The following is a 24,523-nucleotide window of genomic DNA, read 5'->3' on the forward strand; positions in this document are numbered from 1 at the left end:
GATGCATGGCAAGCAGGAGACATTAGTTGGATATGTGAAAACAGAGAAAGCCCAAATGAAGGGAATTGTATCCACAATTCTTCTGAATGGCTCTTCACATTGCCAGTGATTACAGAGTTTGACACTAACTCTTTTTCTTTGGTGACTTGTTCCACTTAAATCTTTATATTTGAAATTTGGTGGCCCCCCCAAAAAGAGATGTATCGGTCCAAAATGAAAGGAAACAGAACCACCCATTTTGAATCTTAGTTGCCTGATTGAGCCACCAAAAGGTAACCTTTTGGAAATTTAGAAGTAGAAGTTTGGGAGTCTGACATCAATTTTTTAGTAGCCTCGGGCTACTTCTAATGTCGATCCCGGGATTACCTTCAGTGTGTATGTCTTCAAACATGAAGTCACAGAATTTGCTCTTCATTTTTTCCCCTAGAAAAATGCCCAATAACTCACAAAAATAGATTGTCTTAAAAAAAAAAAAACAGAACTGAATAGCATTAGTTGTCTCACTTAAGCCGTGGATTTGTGAAGAGCGTCAAAGAGGAAATTATCGCGGTAATGTTTCCCACCGCAGCATGACATTTATATAGTCCCAGTATGCATTGTACTTGGACAGGTGTTTATGTATAGGAAATGCATGCTGTAGCAAAATCAGCCTGTCCTCAATGGGTTAAGGCACATGCAATATCCCTAACCTGTTACAGTATACAGTGCAGGAGAGGTATTGATCCTTCAAATATGATACCTTTTTCATCTCCATTTTCAGAGAAAAATTGCTCCTTACTCATAAAATGGGAAGCATATTTCTTCCTCTTTCGCTGGTTAGTATGCCTTTATTTTCCAGGGTCTGTGTGCTACTAGCAGTATGATGGATTGATTTCTGGCTTTTTTTCCCCCCACTGAGAGTTAAAACAGAGCACAGACGGATATATTCATTGATGATTATATCCTGGGAAAAAGGGGCCTTCTCCTTTGATTGATGAATCATAATAATATCGTCTGTTGGTGTGAGTGTGTGTGTGTTTGTGCATGTGTGTGTTTGTGATGTTTGCATGTATGTTGGGATGTTTGTGTGTGTGCACATTATTTAACATTAGTGTTTCTTCTCGATGACTCATCATTTAGCCTTTCTTCTAGGTTATGTTGTGAGAAGACATTAGATCATGACTACTCAAATTAAGTTAGTAAGTAAGAGACTGATATTTGCATGCTTCTTGATTCCCCCCCCCCCCCATCTTCCTCAACAAAATGTACACAACAAAACTGACAATAACAAACAACAGAATGCAAGCAAAGATTCACACAACTTGTGAACATAGGATATTTGTCTGGTGCAAAGAAAGAATGAATATGGGGTAAATGTTTTTGTTTTAGGTTTTTTTTTCCAAATGAAATGTACAAGATGCGGCTTGTTTTGATGTGCACATAACTGGTACATACAGCTGTTTTTTATGTCGCCTTTATTTAGTGTATTTTTTTTGTATGATTTTGTTTTTGCCTTTGTTTTGTTTTTGTCCTCATTTGTGTTTTCTTCTTTTTGTTTTTGTTTGTTGTTGTTGTTGTTTTGAGAGGGAGGAGTTTGTTTTGTGTGTTTTATATGTATATGCCAGGGCTGCCAACATTTCACATGTCAAAATTAGGGATATTCCATAGAGCAATCAGAGAGATATTTGCATGTTACATGCATCTCAATGGGTAACAATGATTCCCAAATCAAGGAAATGTTCATGTTCTCTTTATCCAGACATGAAGAGCTATAACTGAATGTTTCCCGGAAGCCTGGAATCGAAGGTACATATCGTCGCTGGGGCGACAAGACCTCGTATCTACAAAATGTCAAACGTTCAGGAGAGCCAAAAAACATGGCGGCCAAAGCACTATAGCAAATGGGATAGCCTTTCCTTTGACATGCTGTGGTGGCTTCATTTTTGGAGTAAGACAGTTGGGATTTGGACAGGACATCACTTAACCCATTATTTGACTATTAATCCAAAAAAGTCATTTTCGCCAAAATTGCAGATACAAGGTCTTGTCACCCCAGCGACGATATATACTTGGCAGCTCTGATATATGCATTGCATTTGGACAAATATTGACAGGAAAGAAATATATGCACCTGGGAATTGTTGACATACATCACGCTGGAATGGCCCTACGTGCGTCGCAGGTTTTGTTGATGTGGGTCCTGCCCAATAGGACTTGAAGGCATTTGATTTGTTCACTGGGTACAAGAGGTAATGATTGTAAATCTGGATCTGGATCTGGACCCTGATCTGGATCTGGATCTGGATCAGGATCTGGATCTGGATCTAGATCTAGATCTGAATATACACAGTGCGGGACCATTGTGTTCTAATGCACCGGAAAGAGGAGAGGGCTATTCAATGAAGAGTACTGATATTGGGGAAACTGGTCCTCAATGGCAGTCTTGAATCTTGCTACTGTTTCAGAGGTTGCTATGGTGTCTGGAAGATGGTTCCAGTCCACTGTTGTCTCGTTGGAGAAAGAATTCTTACACTGATCGGTATTAAAGCTTTGAACAACATAAAACTTACTATGGCTTTGGACTTGCCTTTTTGCTAGGTTAGTTGTCTCAAACCTAGTAATTTTTTTGCTTTGATTTGTCTCTTTGGTCTTGGGGATCTCAGGAAATCATTCACAAGGCATAGCCTTGCGCATCTCTGCCGTGATGCCAATTTATAAAGATCTGTGATGCAACTGAACAGGGGAAAAACATGCAGCTTCCAGTAGTATCTTTGGTCTGCAGATTCAACATGGGATAGTTTTATTCAAAAGCCGTGCACAAACACTGATCCGTCTACCGGGGACTAGGTTTCTCTTCCCCCCAAGGCCCGGTTTGTATGCGAGTGTGCATTTGTGTGAAATCTGTGCGTGTCTAGAGAAACAAGGGACACGGTATTTAGTTTCTCAATGGTTTGATAGATGAGAGGAAGGGAGCGAAAGAGACAGAAAGAGAGAGAGAGAGAGCAGAGAGAGCGAGAGAAGGAAGAAAGAAGCAGAAGAAGAGAGTGAGAAGGAAAGGGAAGAAGAAGAGTGAGGGAGAGTAAGATTGAAGCAAAGGGAGCAGTGAAATGAAGATGGCGCGCGTGAAGAACAATTTTCCCGGTATTAAGCACTGATTGAACAAATCACTTAAAGTGTGATGGCGGAGAGGGGGCTCGATTTCATCTTGATGGAGAAGGTAAGAGGGAACTCTTGACGGCGGCTGAAAGCAGCTATATCCTCTCCGTTTTCCTCCACTTTTCAGGGTAATCCATCATGGGGAGGCATGCTTGCTGACGGCCTCGGAATATTGTGGATGGAAAAAAAAAAGAAAGAAAAATTGGCTGTTTTATTGGAACAATATAAAAATGGTTCTCGCATCCAAAGAATTGTTCACCTTTATTCAGGCATGTCATTCACCGCTGTCTTTGGGCCGTCCCCCCTTTTCATTCAAGTTGGTAGAGAAACTGCTGAACAATACCTTCAAAGTGATATTGCAGTTATCTTCCTGGATATTGCCATTGCCATGAAATTTTTGGTAATTTGATGTTTGTACGGGTTTAGGGCAATTACCCCTTGACAATTGCCCCAGATCCTTCTGCTGACCCTAATCCTAATCCTGAACCTAATCCTAACCCTAACCCAAACTCTAACCCTAAACCTAACCCTAACCCTAATCTTTACACTAACCTTATCACTATCCAGTATTTAGCCAGGGAGTAATTGTCCTTCGGGGGTAAATGCCCTGATACTGTTTGTTCACCATTAGGCCTACCAATCAGGCATTTTTTTTTTCAGATGCTATTCATTCACTTCCATTCAAACAATATGAAAAACAGTAATGAATTTAGTATTACGCTACATTGCCTTAAAAAAAAGACCCAGAAAAATCAGTTCCTTTAATATGTACTATTTACACACTTTAAAACAAACAAATTTTCAAGGTAATAACTAAAAGCACATGTATCATTTCTCATTGAAACAAATGAAATGAAAATTGTGCATCAAAATTACCAACACTGAAAAAATGGAAGTATATTATATGTAAAACTAGCAAGCCATCATCCAAACAATTCTCCCTAACTACCTTTCCTTACGATTTCTACCTTTCCAACTATTCTACAGCAAAAAACCCTCCATACTTATCTCCCCTCCGTCTTTTAGTCCCACCCATTGCCAGACAGACGTATGCCATTTTTCCCCTTCCCCCAATCCCAAAGTCCAAACATCCCCATCCCCTCGCCCAAGGACGTCGATGACCTCCTATCCTCCCCTTCCCTTCACAATTCACTTCCTGTTTTTTCACCATTTTCTTCTTTCTTATGGTTTAATCCTTTTTTTTTTCTATCTGTTTCTTTTCATCATCATCATCATGTCATCATAATCGTCATCTTTCTCTTCCTCTTCGGCTCATTTTTATTTCGTAATGAAAGTGTCTTGCCGAACTTGCCAGGCGCCATTGTGTGGCAAAAGGGGTTGATAGTACAAACAACAATGTACTGACCATAAAAACACAACATTCAGAGTAAACCACTTTGATGTTTTCAGTGTACCACAGTATTTCTTATTCAGGTACACTCACACACACACACACACACACACACACACACACACACACACACACACAATTAATTAGTATAAGACAATCATCAGAGTGATAACACTTGGACAAACTCTTCTGTATATCTCCGTTGTCAATAACATGATAATTTGAGAAGATAGTGGGTCATGATTGGCATAGTTGGTATCACTTTTAAGAGTAATCATCACGGATATGAATGTTGCCATTGATTATTCTGTTTCTTTTAGATGTATATTAGGATGATTGGTGGCGATGTCATCATCATCATTGTCATCATGTTCCAGTTAGAGTTTTCTCCTTTGGCCAGTGATATCATGGTCCTCATTTTGTAGGTGCTTAAAGGTGCTTAAAGCTAAAACATACAAGGTAGTTCTTAGAAGCTCTCAAAAATTAATCTTCCACTATTTGGAATTTGCTTGCAATACATGAAAAGGGTCTGCCAAGAAACTCTACCTGGCTGATGCAATTTGCCAGGATGATGAGTGGTTACGGAGTATTTTGAGATCAAAGGTGTAGATTAATCTTGATTGCAGGTGAAGACTGTTATGTAAGAATAGTCCTCCTTGCTCAGCATTGTGGGACTGTAGGAGATTACGTGATGATTGATCCTGCCCTTGCATTAAATTGTATTTTCCAACAAGCTGCGTGCAATTCATTATGGTGTGGAAGAGCACTGTGACCCAATTTGTCAATTATTGATAATTGATTATGAAAAATAATGTAGCAACCGCGATCGGGTAACTTCGTAGATTGTGAACTTCCGGGGAACCTTGTTTGGCTAATGTTTCACATTATTGTTACACAAATAAAATTGTGTTTACATTTTTCATGCATTCGTGTACATAGTAGAGCAAAAATTGACAGTTTTGCAGGCATACAAGAACTATGTTTTGGCTTAAAGATAACTTGTAAAGGGGCAATGACTATGGATCATCACCGACTTATTGCATATTCATGAGTGCTTAGAATTTGGAAAAAAAATAGACTGTAAACACATTTGTTCCATGATTAAACAAAGCCCACCATATTGGCTTTTCTCAGAAGCCATTGATTGGTTTTTGTTGGAGCTATTAAGCTCCAATTTGTTTTTTTAATTTATGTCTTATGCCTGCCTAATCAATAGGTTGATCGCTCCTATATCATTTCTTCCTGCTATCAGCCGCATTATGTTTTTATTCTCTATTTTTCATGGCTAGATATTAAGCCCCATATTGTGTGATTTGCCTGAGTTAACTAGGGGATTACATGCATGGTGTTGTGGTAATTAGGAGTGATTAGATTTAAATGATCACAATTAGTATCAATTTGTTGTTAATTTGTGTGCCATTTTCACCAGAAAACAATTTTACACCACAAAGAAATCAATATGTCATTAATCAGAGCACTTTGGAAAGTTTTGAAGGATGCCTTGCACTGCCAGCAGTGCCAAGTTGAGTCTGCTCGTCATGATTGGTAACCATAGCAACCACTTCCTGCAAGATGTGGCACTGTTGATGTTTTAATGAACTGGTGAATACCCCCATGCTCAGTATGTAAGAGAGATGTGTCAGTATTGTAGTGCAGGGACAGAAAAAGTGTTTAACTTGAGTCTACAGGATTTTCCATCTGTTAGTGCCCCTTTAAAGGAATGGTAAAGACTTGGTTGAGATGGGACTTCAATTTTTGTTTTCTTGTGTGTGTGTGTGTGTGTGAGATAACAAAAATGAAATATGAAAAAGCTTACAGTCTGAAAGGAAATCAAAGTTTATTTGATGAATATCTGTTTTGAAATGGCTGAGATACCCCAAGATAAAGTAGTTTTGATGAAAGTTTGACCCATTTGATTTTTGGATATCTGTAAAACCACATAAATAAAACCAGAAATTTTTCACACGGACAAAGCTTTCAAAAATTTTTAGAGGAGCCAAAAGTTGCGAAAGTAAGATGCACATGATAGCATTTGTCTACACAGCATTGAATGCCAGTGGGCGATTCGCAAAAGTTTCATGCCACAAGTATTTCTGATTTTACAGTGTGTTGTGTGTGTGTGTGTGTGTGTGTGTGTGTGTGTGTGTGTGTGTATTTATCTGCAGAGGTGTGAAACGCTTCAATAGAGCTCAGGGGGGTGTTTCATCAACGCTTTCGGCGCTGACCAATTTCAGCAAAATCCTTGGTTTTGATTGGCTGAGATGCTCTGGTCACTGACTGTTACTATGGTGATTCAAGTTGTCAGCGCCAACAAACGTTGATGAAACACCCCCCAGGGATCTGTTGGAGAGTACTCATTTACCAAGTCTCTTCTTCTTTTTTATCCTGATTTCTCTCTCTATTTCTTCAGCTTCAAAAGAACAACTCCTACGTGGAAAAGAATCATTTCAGCCCTCCGGAAGAAGACATCTGCAAGACAGAGCTTAAGTGAGTCAAAAAGGCATGATGCCGCCCCCCCCCCCCCCCCAGATCTCGGCCACTGAATGTCTGATTGTCACCAAATTCGGCATGCACCTGGTTTATGATGCACATTTGTACCCTTCAAGAACACATAGTTAATTTTACAAAAATTACCATTATTTTCTAATTAAGGCTAATTAATTATGCAACTATGCTAATTTTTATGGATTTGTTTTATTTTTTTGTGTGTTTATTTTGTGCCAATATGGTTGTCTAGTGATCCCTTAATCGTGAAATATGTGAAAGGAAGTTAGAAAGCAGATTGTCTAAGATAAAAAATTTGATATTCAATTAAACAATTTTACTCATTATACATACCAAAGTCGAGTATCTCAGTATTTCTTATGTTAATTATTGTTTTTATTTCTTATGTTTTCCATTGTTTTATGGTTTACATTCAGAACAATTAATTTCAACATGAGATCAGATTTTAATAGCTGAAAAAAGACTGTGCAAGAAAAACAAAAGGAGACATTAGAATCTTGAAAAACCTCATTCATTTTACACATAAACACATACAAATATGCCATTTTTGACTGACATGTGACCGTAAAATGTTATGTAACACGATAACCACTGCAGGTATATGCCCAAATTAGGTATCAAAAGATATGTAAGACTCTAAAAAAAAAATCATGAAGTCTCGCATTTACATACCCCGAACCCTAAGCATGTCCCACATACCAAAGCCCATTTATACAGGTATGTATAAGACATGCACACATACACACACATGCAGAGACATGCATACAGAGGTTTGGTTCTTCCTCAAAGGAGGTCAACTGCTGGTATACAAATGACGCACAGGTATAAGTGCGTCAGTCGGAATTGTGTGCATGAGGTAACTATTGAATGCTTAACCCACGAGGCGAAGCCGAGTGGGTTTAGGCTTAATTCCATAGTTACCGTATGCACACTATATTCCGCCTGACGCACGAAAAGACATGTGCGTCATCTGTGTTATAGAATGGGTAATTTTCTTGCCAAAAACCCATTTTTCTATTGTGTTTCTATTGTGTGGCTTGCCATAGACGAGAGTCCGGAAATCATGCATCAGTTTTTACTGCACGTATGGTTTTTCTTCAGAGCCATGCATCCAGTAAAAACTGATGCATGGCTATTTTAGCCAATAGGCGTCTCGCACTGAGTGTGCAAACACTTGCTTAGTGCACGAACCTAAATGTTACAAGTGCACGTACTCTTGCTACAAGTGCATGATAATATGTTTACCACTGTGACTCGGCGTTCGGCCAGTACAAAATCAACACATAGCTCTCAACCAATGAGATTGCTGGATTCTCGCTACCCATTCTATAATAGTGGATGGGCTAATGGGAATACTTATGAAATATGAGATATAAACATAACAAATAATCCTTTATCATAGAGTAGATACTAATAAAATGTTTGGTTGTGATCATACGTATGTCACCAGGCATTTATTTTTCCTAACACATAATTTTGCTTATGACTGGTCATTAGTAAAGTATAATGACCGGTCATTGACACTTTCATATTGCACTGATGACCAGGCGAGATTTCATCGTTTTATTTGCCGTGATGAGGGTGATTAATAATAATAATAGTGGCCTCGTATAATGCACTGAAGTCCATCAAGAATGATGCTCATGGCGCTCATTAATCAAACAGCTATGATTTGCTTCATGTACATACGTAATAAAGCAAATAATATGCATCATTTTGTGAAGACATTAGTATAATTACCCTCGGATACTTGGTACCTTCGAAACAGTTCAAAAGCTCTCCGCTGTTGTCTAGGGTGTGTTAGACTGTTCCAAAGGTACAAATTGTATCTTGTGTGGGTAATTCTTACTGATACCTTCACTGATATGCATTGCTTGTATACCAATATTCAAGAGAGTAAAGTTGAAAATGATCAATTATTATTTGCAAATTTTTATAACATTATTCATACCATAAAAGGAAGTGGACAGTTATGCAATGTCACATAAAGTCAGTTTGAGGTAACAAGGAAGTTGGCTGGAAGTGAGGCTAGCACCTGAAACAAACGCCCCTTCCCAACTTGACATTGCATTCAAGTGTTTTTGAGCATTGAGTTGATGACACCCCAAGGGAGTTACGCCTTTCTTGCCCTTCCTCTGTCTTTGTCTCTCACTCTCTCTCTGTCCTTCCACTCACGTCTCTCTCCGTCTCTCTCTGTACATTGAAAGATGACCCAGCAAGTACATTCACGTTGTCACACACCTGCGCATGCACACACTCATCGAATATCAAATTGTACTCATTTGCAACCAGGGGTAAAGTAATCAACCAGAGGTATAGTCTACACTTCATTTATATTACACTCAAACATTCTCCTGTGCTTGTACTTAGACAGATCTCGAACATAGCTTAGACTTGATTTTTTTTTTTAAAGAAGAAGCAAAAATAACTACATTTCACAGCAGAATACTGTAAAGTACCTACATGTTATGGGCAGATGTAATCTACTATAATCAGTTTTGGAGGTTCGTGCTGGCTAGGGTGTTGAAAATCTTAAACCAAACATTTCTTGCGAACATTTTTAATTTTTTTTTTTCAGCAAAAATGCTGTTTGATGTTACTTGTAGTATTTTTCCCCATTGGATGATAATGAACAATCAAATTATTTGAAATAAAAGAAAAGTGATAATCTGGAAGTTTCCCCAGACTGTCTTTCACATCATTAGAATAGCTTTGCTGATTTAGATGCTCGGGTATTATCTAAGGCGTTACAGTTTGGGATTGCTGAAAAGAATAAAAGCATTTAGGGATGGGGTGGGTGACAAGACAGAACAAAGAATGCTGCAGCTCTGAATTAGAACTGCACACAGTTGCACTAAGAGCAGGAAATAAATGGCTGATGAATCTAGCCGTGACTGTCTAAAACTGCCCTCACTGAGATTTACGACTTATCGAGCAATGCCAAGTTTTCTCTTCAAAGTTTTTCTCTGTTCTTTTTTTTTTTTCTTTTAATGGAACTCACTTGCCTTGAAACTGTCAAAGGAGGCGAGAGAAAATTGCCTGGGTTTGTAATGTCCATGTTTAACATTCCGTGCACATCTAGCGCTAGCTTGACTGTGGCTCAATGGGCATTAGACCTTGTTCGGAAGAGCAAAAATGCCGACACCGAGTTGCTGGTATTGTCTACCAAGTCTCTAGGCAGCAGTAATATATAGGTCAAGGTTGATGAGTGTCATATCATCCACAACAAAAAGGGAGAAAAAAGAAGTGGAAAGAAATGAGATACTGAATATCAAACGCACACAGAGGAACAAACTTACCATGGAAGTTCTGTTCTGTGTACCATTTGTGGAAATGTGATACAAAAAAATCAGGCTCGGATGTTTCACAATATCATAAAAGGAAACATAATACAACTTGCATGAAACCATACTTTGGAAAATGAATTGAATCCTCTCTTTTTAAAATGAAAACAACAACAACAGCAGCAGCAGCAACAATGACAACAACAGCAACAACAACAATGACAACAACAACAACAACAACAGCAAAAGACAACTTGAGCAACCCGTTTTTCCTCGTAACCAAATCATGCTGGAGTTCTGATGTGATTATTCCTCAGCAAATTTAATAAAAACTAGATTAATTTGTGGCTGGTCCTTAAAATGTGACATCATATATTTGGGACATCCAATAGTTGCATGACAGTCTGGACCGAATATGGACTGTTTCTCCCCAAGAAGAATGTCAGTTGTTCCTTGACAAGTTTTTTGTTGTTTCCTTCGCCTCTACAGAATTGCCCTATGGAACTCCGTCTCGGGCCTGTCAGGCGATGTGTTCATCGGAGAGGTGAAGATCCCCATTAGTGCCCTAGACATGTCAACAGGAATGCACAAAGCATGGTATGTTTCCCATCTTGTCTTCAAATTTAAAGGGACTGTGCAGTACTGGTTGAGGTGAGGATTCAGGTTTATAGCATTTTTTTGGTGAGGTAATGAGAAATCCTTTCTGAAATATGAAAGAGCATGTAATTTCAAGAAGGATTTAATGTTTATTTGATGAAAATTGGCCTTGAAATGGCTGAGATATCCAAAAAAGCGATCCTAATAAAATTGACAGGCCATGACTTTCATTAGGATCTGTTTGTTTTACCTTGTTTTTTTATATCTTGGCCATTTCAAAACCACTTTTAATCAAATAAACTTTTGATTTCCCTTAAAATTGTATGCTCTTTAACATTTCATAGAATGGTTTCTAAATATCTCACAAAAAGTTACAAGCTGAATCCTCACCTCAACCAGTACTGTACAGTTCCTTTAAAAAGCAAAACAGAACAAAACACAGTAGTGTCCATGTAACTGACAACTACTTTTCTTGCAAATTTGAATGTGTAGGACAATTTTGCGAGTGGTTGAATATGTGATCAAGTACCTTATTGATGGAATGAGATACAAGTTTTACTGTATGAGCTGGAATTTTTGTGAACAAATATTTTTTTAAAAACATGTTGAGGATGAATCCTGAGTATACTCGGGCAAGCATCTATGGGAAATGCGTGTTGTAGCAAAATCAAACCGTCCTCCATTTCCATGGGTTAAACTGCAACCATTCAGTCTATCTGATGTGTAGTCTATGACAAGACAGCTTGAATACGTAATCATCCTTTCTCTCGTGAAGCAGCATTTCTTGTGGCAACCCCCCCCGATCTAACGTGGGCTTTCTTCTTAATCCGTTGAGGACGGCTTGATTTTGCTACAATATGCATTTCCCATAGACACCTGCCCGAGTATACTCAGGACTCGTCCTCAACGGGTTAACCTTCAGCTTGAGCAGTTCAGGTCAGTGACCGAATTGTTTAGGCTCCAGTGAGGGTTGGTGGATACTGTTGTTCCTTAAAAAAAAAAGAGAGAGAGAAAAAAAATGGTGGCAAGGACCACATTTTTCTGTGCCGTGGATCACTCCCATCATTACAGCAGGACGCAGGAAGAATTTTCTGCTCAGCCACGGGAGGAAAGCCGGCCCAGTTGTGCTCAACTCCCCATGGAGCGATTTTACATGTGAAGCGATTTACACGCGTAATTTCCCTTTCGGCCGACAAGCTTTGCAAATTAACCACTCTTCAGGTTCGCTCTCGTCATGACATGCTTTTTATCCCCCCTCGCTCTCTCCTCTCTCTCTTTTCCCTCCCCCCCCCCCCCCACCCCCCAACGCAGAGTGTTTACTACTCAGCTACTAGCACAACTCTTTTTTTGATGCTGGAAAAAATATGTCATCATTAGGTTTTCGGGCTATTGTTGCGGAGCAGCCGAAAAGAGTTGGAAGGATGAGATGGCGTGAATGTTTTGCAGGGATAGGAAATTTGATTTGATTATTTCATATAGCCTCTGGATGACGACACTACACTTGACAAGACAGAATTTTCATGCCCTCTTCCTTCTGTCCCTGCATTTTTTTCTTGTTTACATGTTTACCTTTTTTTGCTCCCAGTTTTCTTCTTTTCTGTACTCTGGGTTCTATTTTCCTTATTTTTGTGAAAATCATGTGGAAATCATTAGCATCAAATAGCAACTGAGTCTGACAAATAACAGTGGACGACCTTGCGTCATAAAACCCACAAAAGCTTGCATGGTCAATTTCCTAGTTGTCCTGGAAAAAAAAAAAAAGGGTTTATAAATATAGTTTTGAAGATGTTCTCTATGTATTTTTTCTTTACTTTCCAGAATATTTATTGAAGATTTATGATGTTTCCTGCAAGGATAATGCTTTACTGTCAGGACAATGCAATATTTTATGGGCATAAGATTAACTGAAAGGTTAACAATCTTTTGATTTTTTTTTTACTTAATGTTTCTTTCGCCTGTCAATCTTTTTCCTTCCTTTTTCTTTTCATTAGGCTCATGTAAGATATGTACATTAAAACTCAAGAACAGTAATAATTCCTAGAGTATTACTTGTCTACCACATGTCTTTAGTTGGTTGAGAACATCCCATTTTCATGAGCAACGTGTGTATCATTTTAAAGCTGAGCATCTTCTCCTTCGGAATGTGCGCAAGACTGGAAGTAATTGCACTTGCAAACTTTTTGTTGGCGTGTGAAATCCAAGGTCACATGGATACATAAATTGAGTTTGGAAGACAAGACCGTTGCACCAAAATTGGTCATCTCTCTACTCCATTTTCACTAGAATATTAAACTGTGAGGTCATAGCCATTCGTCGCCATGGAGATCGGTTATAAGTACCCTCACTTGGCCCGAGTGTTTACGTGCGCACCTGGTTCCAACCCAAGCTATAACAAAAAACTGTGACATCATCACTTTCTAACTCTATTGAAAGACATCACATGGCAAGCACAAAATGTTCAGTGTCAGACCAATTTTATGATGCAGAGTGATTGCCGGTGGATAGATTTATTAATCCTTGTCCTGAAATGAAGCTACATTCAAAGATGCGTTCATGTCAGCGGAATGCTTGTCATGAGATGAAATATTTGTCTCAACTTTTATGTATGTGCCATTTCTGATCAATATGATTGCCTCGTGAAAACATTATGCAAATTCCTATTTGTACATGCATTAGTGTTGCCACTCAGAACTCCATGACTTTCTTTGAAAAGGTACTTTACATCGGTACTTGTGTGATGTAATGCCTTGTTTCATGTTTCTTTTAGATTGAGTCCATACTCACCCATTTTCCGAGATTTCTTCCCATTTGTCATATAGATATCACATCACTTTTTTAAAAAGAGATAAAAAAAGAGGAAGTCGTGTCCAGTGGATAAAACATGAAAGCGATGTTCAAATTCAAACGCTCTTCTCTGTTTTTCTTTTCTCATATTTCTGTGATTCTATCCTTTTATTCTCACATTTTCACATTTTTCTGTCACTTTTTCTCCTTTCCACCTCCTCCTTAAACCAGCTGTTTTGCATTTACTCCCCGGAGCTCATGTACGGTGTGTCCCTCAATGCCATTTGCTTTTCTTCGCCTGCTTTCATGTTTTTTTCTTCTTTTTTTTTTCAGCTCGTCTGCAAATTTTCTGCTTGTCCCTTCTGCTGTTCTGTCTCCTTGGAAAGATGCATTGTGATTCAATTTGGGTGACAATTTGGATTTAAATTGTCAATTTGCCTCACAGCATGTTTGGCCGCCAAACTCGGCATGTGAGAGAAAGGAGGCCGTCCTTTAACAATAAAAGAAAAAGGAGAGAGAAAAAAAAAGCAAACACACAAAGGATGTTAGGAGGTGATAGTTTAACCCTTTCTGTGTCCCTTTATTCACCAATCAGCTCAATCAAGGCCTGGCTCTTGGCGTCGGCCGTCGTATACAACACGGTGATATGACATTTGCTCCTGCGAAATGCTTCGGCCTTATTTCTTGAAGGACTTGAGGTTAGGGTTAGGGTTGTGATAGAGTTTAAGGTTTAGTTTGATGTTAGGATTAGGTTTAGGGTTATGTTTGTGGATAGTTTTATGTTTGGCTTCGTCGTTTAATTGCTGGTTGATATGCGGTTATTTATCAAAAATGGAAATGGAAACATCCTGTCTTTATTTTCTACCACACACCAACCTTTGGGAGTGTTTTGCAAAGTTCACATCTTACTGAGATCACAAAGAGGTTACTGCAAAGCTTGTGCTGAGTATGTGTGAATGCATGTGTATTGAATGGCATGTTTTTTATTTGGTATATTCCTGTCTTCTCGTATGAATGTACTTGTTTGGTATATGTATCGATATTTCTGTATGCACATGTGTCAGCAAGAAAAAGATAGAGAGAGAGAAGAAAGAAAATGAGCATGAGCAGAGCGGTGGAAAGGAAGCAGGAGAAGGAAAGATGAATGATGCAAGAGAGATTGAGTGAAAGAGAGAAGGCTGAAAAGGAAGTGACAGCTGCAAAAGGAAGATTGTTACTTTAAATTGGTGGCAAGAGAGATAGATAGAGAGGGAGGGAGAGAGAGAGAGAGAGAGAGAGAGAAGGAGAAAAATTTGGGAAGAAAAGGCAAGAAAACATTGGAGATAAATGCTTTTGCATGACGGAACGGAGAGAGAGAAAGAAAATGGAAGTGGAGAGAGATATATTTAAACAACTAGAGTGGAAGACAGTGGGATAAAGACTAATGTGAGAGTATAGGAGTACACAAAGAAACCTTGAGAGGGAGAGAGAGATATAAAGACAAGGAGAGAAAGGGAAAGAAAAGATAAAAAAACAGAGGAGATGATTGTTTTAACATGGGGGAGCCTAGAAAACTAGTGAAAAAAAAAATAAAAGAGAAAGAGGGAGGTAAATATGAGACTATAGCAGTAGACAAAGAAATGTTCACCTATTGAGGACGAGTCCCGAGTATACTTGGCAAGGTGTCTATGGGAAATGCATGTTGTAGCAAAATCAGCCCATCCTCAACGAGGGGAAAGAGGGAGGGAGAGAAGGGGGAGGGGGGGGGGGGCGTGGAGGGAGAGAAAAGGTGAGGGAATATTGGAGATCATAGTGAGAGAACGGGAGATGGAGAGATACCCCTCCCCCCCAAAAAAAGAAAAAAAAAGAAAAAAAAAGAAAATGGAATGCAGAGATACTGTGCACATAGATGATAGACTGAAAGACAGGGATAAAGGCAGAAATGAGTGTATGGCAGTACTCAAAGAAATGTTGAGAGAAAAAGAAAGGGAGAATTTTGCAGTCAGATAGATAGATAGATAGATAGATAGAGGGAGAGAGAGTGAGTAGATAGAATCATAAAACAGATAGCCCACCACTGATGGCTCGAAGGGACAGAGCTCCACAGATGTCACAACACACACACCGCGAGAGAAACCTTTGGTATTTGTTCTCCTCCAGCCGAGGGCTTGGATGACATCCGGTCCTTCAGTTTCAGTGTCAATGCCACGTAGCTGGCACTTCATCTTGAATGGTTTGTGTACATAGAAGGGGTCTCAAAGGGTGGTGAAGTTGAGGTTGCCCGAGTGAAACCTCACGTATTGCAGCGCCGAGCACCTAGTACAGCTAGTGATGCTGTTAATTTTCATGCAGGTTGGAATCTTTCTTAAACTTGTCAGAGAGAAATTGATGATTACATTTCAGAAGTGAGAGCTAAGAGCTTGTGTTTATTGTTCATACTAGTAGCAGACACATTTGTAGAAACAAAGAAAAGATGGCAAAGCTGTTATTACTGATGGAAAATAACCTTGTAAATCTGACTGTGAACTTGTTTCTGATTCTTTTAAGTCTCAGCAGGCAATTCTATAGAGTATTACGTTTCCATGGTATTAGAAAAGGGGGTGGGAACATGTATGGACAAAAGATATTCCTCAGATGTGACTGATTACATGAGAATCTCATGGCAGTATGCCATGTGCTAGTAAACAGGAATGAGGCACTCTTGGGAATGTGCGTAAAAGTGAATGTTTCTCATTAGGTTCCATGACATTTGCTCCTGCAACAATTGCGCCATAAAATTTCTGCAAGCTACATCGGTGATCCAGTCATGAATTTTATTTACAGACATAACCCTAATCCTAGTCCTCATATCAAACTAAACCTAAAACTCTATCACAGTCCTAACCCTAACCCCAAGTTCCTGGATAGAATAAGACCAGAGCAATTGTTGCAGGAGCAAATGTTGTGTCACCTTCTCATTAAGGGTTACTGACTTAAACAACACATAATTTGTAAGTAATGATGCAGATTAATGCGATCACATCTGGTTTTCAAAGTAGTACATTAGTTAATTGTCACGAGGAATTTTAAGTAAGATGATGCGCTAGAATCAAAATGGAATTTTTGTAAATTGGAAATTGAGAAGGAGCAAAGCAAGGCGAATCACCTGCAAACTTGTTAAAAACATACTCTCTCTCATGTCCAGATGTGAATGAATCTTAGCATACAAATCAGAATCAAACAGAATTGGGAAAGCATTGAATTTCCAAGGCTGCCTTGGGATCTTGTCAGACAGTCGCTCTATCTCTTCTTTTTGTGCCTCTTTTGCTTTTTTGTAAAGGATATATTTTTCCGGGAAAGTCAGAATTTCTAGGGAGATGCCTTCCTACTGTAATAACATCTCTCTTGTGTGCCAAAGGAGCAGTGTAGCTGATTTGTGGGCCGGCATGAAAGTTTTAGGAGGGAAAGGAAAGGGAGATGGGAGAGCCTGCGTGGGATGACAAAGTGCACCCCTTGGGGGTGGGGAGGTAAGGTTGGGGATTGGGGGGGGGGGGAGTAGGAGATGCTTGGGGGAAAACTTGGTACGGTGCTAATGGTGATAGAACGTGACAAATGAGCTGCTAGGGGAGTCTTACTGTAGCTGATTCACAGGCTTATCGCCGACAATTTGTGCATTTCGGTAAAATCCCGTGTGTTGCAGAAGAATAACTGACATGTCAGCTGCACGTTGTGGGTTGAGAGCTCATGTTTTCAATTTTCGCATGCAGTGATTCTGGTGTTCTATGAGTAACAAAAAATATATATATATACATATATATACATATACTATCAATGTCAATTACCCGTCCCTTTCATTTGCTTAAAGACAAAGTTAATAACTCCATTATTGCACAAATTTGATCCTAGTGAAATCAATGAAAATGTGATTTGACTGGTACATTCTGAGTTTTGGCAAGTGGTCTCGAAAATAAAGGTCTGCAGCATCTTAGGCTTTGCCTTATGTTTCTTTTGGCTTGCCAAAGCAAGCTAGAGAAAGGCACATGATAGGCAAATGGATTTAAAGTGAATGGAAGAAGGAAGTCATGGCCAGAAGTGTGCCAAATACATTCCTCATCAACAGATATGGTTTGGAGAGAACAATTTATGTGTTTGTGGATTTTATAATAAACGTTACTATTGCATGTTGATGTTGCTTTCCTGTGTGATTCCAGCTACATGTATGAAGCTGATGTACTCTATGCCACAAAGGATAAGAAATACTAACCAACTGTCTCAATTTTCATGGTCTTCCATCGCAGATGTAACTGGACAAAGTTATTTAAAAAATGTCAGAGAATACACTCTTATATACACTGTAACAAGTGCAATGGTGCTGTCTAAAACAAAGTTTACCTTTAAAGGTCACTCAGTGATTGCAATTTTTTTTTTCTTACCTTGAAGGTTAGAGACTGCATCAACATCTCTTTCTTTCCTCTTTGTTTGGGAATCGTGAAAAGAACTTGTCATGCGGGAAGGGATCGTAAATTGACAGGATTTACCTGCTGGAAGAGAAAACGACGATAAACAAACCGCAGCTGCAGTCAAATGTAAAGGGAAGTGCAATTAGCACAGTCGTGCTCGCAAAGTTTCCTACGGACGCTCTCGCTGCCACGGCCAGTTTGGACGAGGGTGAATGTTTTTCTTCTCAGTCATTAATGACATGTTGACAATTACCTCGCAAACCCTTTCTGTTGCTGCTAGCCCCTCAAAAATACAGGGATGAGTGCCCTAGGGCCGACACTTGCACACTCTTGTGCGCGCTGCACATACGCACACACACGCACACATGCTATATTTCTGAATTTTGATATATATGCCATTTCTGAAGGGTCTAGGGCTGTTTTCAAAATATTGTGGGAATCTCAAGGATAAATGAAGCTCTTGCCACAGCACTTGGTAATAGCACAGTGTGCAATAAGATCATTTGACTTTCGTGAAGTCATACAACTCACTGAGTCCCCCAAACCATGTTTCTGTTCTGCAGTACTGCATCTTTTTATGATAATTTTTACTATTCAATGTCATTGTTTTGTAAGATAGAGTAAAAAAAAAAAGTTCTTTTTTTTGTTAAAGTCATTGTTGTTTGTGTGTTTATTGTTTGTTTCTCTTGTACATTTATCAAAGTCCTAAAATTGTTGTGTTTGTGATTAACTAGAAATTATTTCTGATATTGTGCAGCTTAACAGATCTAACCACAGCGGTTCTATCTTTCATTCTACAATGTAGCATATGTAGTTAAATTCAAAGTTGCCTGTTGAAGGAGGAAAAGATTATTATTTCTTCAGCAAAATCACTTTAAACATTGATGGGTTAATCATTCTGCCCAGTACAAAATTTTATCCAGAATGATTGAGATACTCTGATAGGACTCGAGTGCTTTGCATGGAGAGATAGATAAATGGATAGATTGATAGATTGATAGATAGATAGATAGATAGACAGACAGATAGACAGATAGATAGATAGATTGATAGATAGATAGATCTAGATTATAGATAGATAGATGGATAGATTGATAGATAGATAGATTGATAGATAGATAGATAGATAGATAGACAGATTGCTTATAGATAGATGGATAGATTGATCTAGATAGATGATAGATGGATAGATAGGTAGATAGATAGACAGATAAACAGATATATAGATAGATAGATGATAGATGGATAGATAGATAGATAGATAGATAGATAGATTGTTTATAGATAGATGGATAGATTGATAGATAGATAGATCGTAGAGAGAGATGTTTTGTTGTTTGTCATCTTATTTCATATCTGACCCAGATGGGATCCTCATCGGTGTCCGTCTCACACCTTTTTGACCGAAAATGATGAATACAAATGGAGGGGGGGGGGGAATCAAATTTGAAATATGCAGAAAAAGGGAAATGAGATGCCTTTGTGACAGATTTTTGCCCAAAGTGTCTCCCCCCTAAAAACAAAACAAAAAAATCAAAGAAAGAAAAGATCAAAATCCACTAACAATGGGGATTCATGTTTCACCATATATGCTTCTCATTTTAGTAGGAATGAGAAATTTTGTCCGTACAGTACTATGAATTTTATGAATTCATGAATTATTTCAGGATCGTGGCTGAGGTGTCAAGTTGTCGTAGCCTCCTCCCAGTTGATATTCTACTTCAGTAATTCTCTCGTTACTCTGAGCAGAATTAATATGACATACTGTAGTCAGCAGAACATAATTTAGAATTCATATATTTTTTGTCTGTTCTTTTGTTGGAATTCCTTTTCATCATCGTGAATGCCCAGACAAGCACTCGGTGAGGATATCGTATTTTTGGTTTTGCTCTTTGAGGATGTCTTGTTTCATGAAATGGTTCAAAAGCTGTAATCGTACTTGCAGTCTTCTTGCTCTAATTCTTGCCAAGCTTCATCATTTGATTTTATTTGATGTCAGAATGCTGTGTGATTAGTCTTATTTTTGAAAGGAGTGATTTTTTGTAAATTTTGCGAATCGCTGTTGGACAGTGAATCTAACATCATGTGAAAAAATATCACGAACGGACAGGTTTCAGTTCACTTACGATACCCTCGATGTCAAATCATGAAACAGCATCTCACAAAAATGTCTGTGACCTCATTCGTGAAAATGTCTGCGCACACACGCACACACACACACAAAGCTTTTACGGTAACAGATTTATGACTCCCTAAGAAATAGAACACTGTAGAAAGCTCTGACTTTCCCAATCAACATAGTTCACATAGTCAGTTGTGCTGGTTCTTGCCGAGGTACTGCACTCCCCCCCCCCCCACCCCTGCATTTTACCCCTTTCTTTTACCCCCTTTGCTGAGAAATCTTCCCCAAACAAAGGGATTCAGGACTGGCCTTATTGCGCCAACTTCAGCAAACACAATAGGTTGGGGGAAATGGTTGATGATGAGAGAGATGTCAACGTAGGCGCTCCATGCATCCAAGACTCCCGGGGTAAAGCTGGCATGCATACCCAATAACCCAGATTGCGTTTTTTTTTTTGCTTCTTCTTCATCTTTTTTTTTTCTTTTGTTTACCGCCACTCTGTTTTCCTCAGGATTTCCTGTCCTTCACAAGACTCTCTCTCTCTCACCCTCTCTCTTTTCCTCTTCTTCTTTTCCTCGACCCCACTCCAATCAATCCAGATTTTTTATTTTCTACCCTTGGAGTGACAGGAAGGGAGTAGAAGAAGAAAAAAAGATTTGAGAATGAAAGGAAGGAAGGAGACCATTCTTATTTGCTTCCTATCAATTTTCCCTCATCCTCATTCTAGTGAGTGATTTGTCATACAACAGCCAGTGCTGAGGTTAGCTCCACGGGCTTTTGAGATGCCTTCTTAGGAAGAGGAGAGAGAAAGAAAGAGATGGAGAGAGAGGGAGAGAGATGGAGACAGAGGGGGAGAGATTGGGGAAGGAAAAAAAAATCAATGATGAGGTATCACACTTCACTTCTAACGACACAGCTCTCGGTGTCTGTCTGGTAACTGTGAAAAGAGGACATTGAGATGAACGGAAGATGTGGGTGGGATGGTGGGATGGAGAGGGAAGGGTGATGTTGGTAGGTGAAAATCGGTGTTGAAACTAAGAGTATATGGCTACATTTAGCCTTGGGTATGTGTGATGGTATGTGAATAGACATCTACAGTGTTGTGTCATTTTATGTCAAAGGGACTTTTATAATACATGAAAATGCCATGCACAGCAGGAGAACAAAACAATTTTTTTTTTTTACTCCTGGACTGTAGGAAGGATAATGTCCGACCTTGCACTACCTAGTACTGACGAATGAATCCAAATTGGTTCCGACCAGTTTAACAACATAACATCCACAACAGCCAAAACCAGATAAAGGAATACCAAATACGCAGATTACCTGAAAAAAAAAAGCCTGCATCAATAAATCAGAATCAGAATAAATGAATTACATTATGTCTTCCTTCTTTCATGTTTTTCAATGCTAAGGCGCTAGTGATAATTTCTTAAAAGCTCAAATCAGTCATTCTTGTCATGCAGTACAGCGTAAATGTCAAAATTGAAACATTGCATACACTCTTTTTAATAAACCTTTTTTTCTATTTTTTTTTTCTAATCTTGCTGTCAGCTCTTCTGCAATGAAGAGATGATCAAAACATCCTCAGGAAATCATGAGTGTTGTTCAGTGGAGCAAAAAAAAAAAAAAAAGAAAAGAAGAAGAAAAAAGCTGAAGCTTCCACGCGCAGTTCTTTTGCTAGATTTCTTCCAAGGATTACGCCTGATGGTGGCGGGCTGTTTGCAGTCGCAGCTGACAATAACAAGGGGATTCTGCTTTCCTGTGAAATCATAATAACCCAACATTACCCAGGTTGGGAGGAAATTCGTGGGTCGCCATGGCAATGGTGAGGGGGAGGATGCAGATGTTTAGGGGATGATCTGCCCATTAGGTTTATCTTCAGATGATGTTGGACTGTTCATGCAGAATTGGTTGTCTGAGGGTGATTATTAGGTAGCGGGGAATGGTATTTACTTTGACATACATGTATGTTCTCATACTATATCAATGTGAGTGTGTGTGTGTGTGTGTGTTTGTTTGTTTGTGTATTGTGTGTGTGTTTGTGTGTACATTTACCGCACTGATGAATGGAAGTGTGATATGGTTCTGAAATATCAGTTTCCCATGGAAACTATTAAAATGCGCTTCAAATATTTCTTACAGTGTAGGTCTTTCTAGGATCTTTGTGTGACAACAACAACAACAACAAACTAAAACAAAACCTGAATTTTCATCAAGCATGCATTCCTATTGTAGTTTATGTCACTACGCTTGGTGTCCACAGTAACACTGGTTAGAAATCTGTGTGTTTCCAAAGCTAAAAGGTTTGTTTGTGTGCTTGTTGTCTTTGATGTTCGATTTAGTCATATATGTGTATATATTCAGTTTCTTTCTGGAAATGTTGCTTTTGTTCAATTTTGAGGATAATTATATATTCAGTTTCTTTCTGGAAATATTGATTTTGTTTAATTTTGAGGGTAATTATATATTCAGTTTCTTTCTGGAAATGTTGCTTTTGTTTAATTTTGAGGATAATTTCTGCTGCCTGTTACAACATTTGTATTTCTATGTAACATAATAATTCACAGCCATGGGGTTAGACACTAAATGTAAAGTTGCAGCACTCTGTCTAAAATTTCAGTTATGTTATTTGCTTTACATGTTTTGGATACACCACCAGGAGTTGATTTTAGGTGCAAAATTTGAGGAAGCAGTTAAAACAATTAAAGGTATGATAAATAATAGAAGATTCAGTAGTAAAGCATGTTACTGAAAAATAGTCATTAATCTTAGTGTACCCAACAACATTGCCAGTTTACTGTTGTTTGGGCTACATTCTGTGCGTTGTTATTAAAGCATAGAGTTTGTTGAACCAGAGATGCTTACATCTTTTATCTCAACTGCAAGACCTTTAATCCAAGCGCATGAGGTTACATTCATTACGAATAGGTTGGACACCAAGAGTAGTGCATGTTACCCTCGTAGTACTCAGTATGAAGAAGTTCATCACACTTTTACTTCTTTCCCCTTTCATTCTTTCTTTGCTGTGTTTGCCAATTGGCGCATCTGCGGTCGTGGTCGGTCGCTAGTCGGGGCACATTTCCTGATGCTAGCAGTCAATAAATGGATAAAAATGTCAGGAAGTTCTCCTTGTCCCTGCTGTGTTGGAATGGCATGTCTCCTTGTTACACCTCCGTAGGGATGTTTGTCTGCCACGGGAACACCATGGTCTGCCTTGTATTGTTCCACTTTGTTTTAAAGATTGGGGGAGGGGGTATCGGTGGGTCTGAGTGTGTGTGTGTGTGTGTGTGTGTGTGTATAAAACCTGGCCAATCATATCAAAGTACATGGGCTAAAACACCCCTTGTAGGTTATCATTATTGCTTTTGTGCATGACTCTCTGTGTGTTTATTTGTGTGTGTGTGTGTGTGTTGTTATTGTTTTTGTTTTGTGTAAGAAACCAAACTAGGCAGATCTATGTGAAAAGAAAGGGGGGAGTGGGCAGTTGGGCTTCCGTTGTATAAATTTGTCTATTTCCACAGTCTTTATTTTGTACTTTCCGGTTTTGTTGGAGTAGGGAGGTGTCTTTTGTTTCCAGTGAATGGCTATTCGTGTTTACTGCCATCAGCAGTAGATATGAAGAGGGTCTTTAGGAAACAACAACTATGAAAAACAGCATTCACAAAGCGAGATATGGGGGGGGGGGGAGAACTTCGTTTGGTGTCTTCACTGAGAGCAGCATGGGTGATGTAGGTCACACCATGAACATCTTGTTTCCGTCATCGCCATGGAGAAGTGTTTGCGACAAGTGCCGCAGTGGTGAAATCTGAAGTCTCTAAGCAGTCGCGCTGTCTTGATTTCGTCGTACTTTTTGGGAAGATGATTTTTGCAGAGAAAGCGAAGCATATTCACTGTTTTTTTTCTTTTATCTCTTAATAGTCAAGTAGCTACTGGAGACAATGTTCTTGATGTTTGAAGTAGACAAGAAGTAATTGTCCTTTTATGGAAAATGAAAGGAGTTTGAAGAATGTTTGGTTGTAGCTGTTTGTACATTTCAGTCATTTTTTTTTCTGTAGCCTGAGAACCATAAATATTTAACATCCATGAGCTCACTTTGAAGGAATGATAATCCTTATTCCGTCACATCGCCATAGATAGTGCCAATGCTGACATTGAACAGTTTAATATTTGATCATGATATTCAACTAAATGGAGAGAGAATTGTATTGGTCAGGTGCGTACAGTGTATATTTCCATCATAATGCTTGCATTCTGGAGTAAAGAGAAGCAAGTCTATTCTTCTCACTACATTTCAATCAAGTTCTCATAAACTGATATTTGTGGA

General features: G+C 38.9%; 1 protein-coding gene across 1 annotated transcript in view; it reads left to right on the plus strand.

Moving 5' to 3' along the window:
• Positions 1 to 24,523, plus strand: part of LOC140244195 (ras GTPase-activating protein 3-like) — a 142,104-nt gene that overhangs the window by 76,259 nt on the left and 41,322 nt on the right. Inside the window, exons 7-8 of the mRNA XM_072323828.1 lie at positions 6,897 to 6,973; positions 10,765 to 10,872. Of these exons, the coding sequence (XP_072179929.1) occupies positions 6,897 to 6,973; positions 10,765 to 10,872 (185 nt within the window). The remainder of the gene's footprint in view (positions 1 to 6,896; positions 6,974 to 10,764; positions 10,873 to 24,523) is intronic.

Source organism: Diadema setosum, chromosome 21, assembly GCF_964275005.1.
Source record: "Diadema setosum chromosome 21, eeDiaSeto1, whole genome shotgun sequence".
Classification (NCBI taxonomy): domain Eukaryota; kingdom Metazoa; phylum Echinodermata; class Echinoidea; order Diadematoida; family Diadematidae; genus Diadema; species Diadema setosum.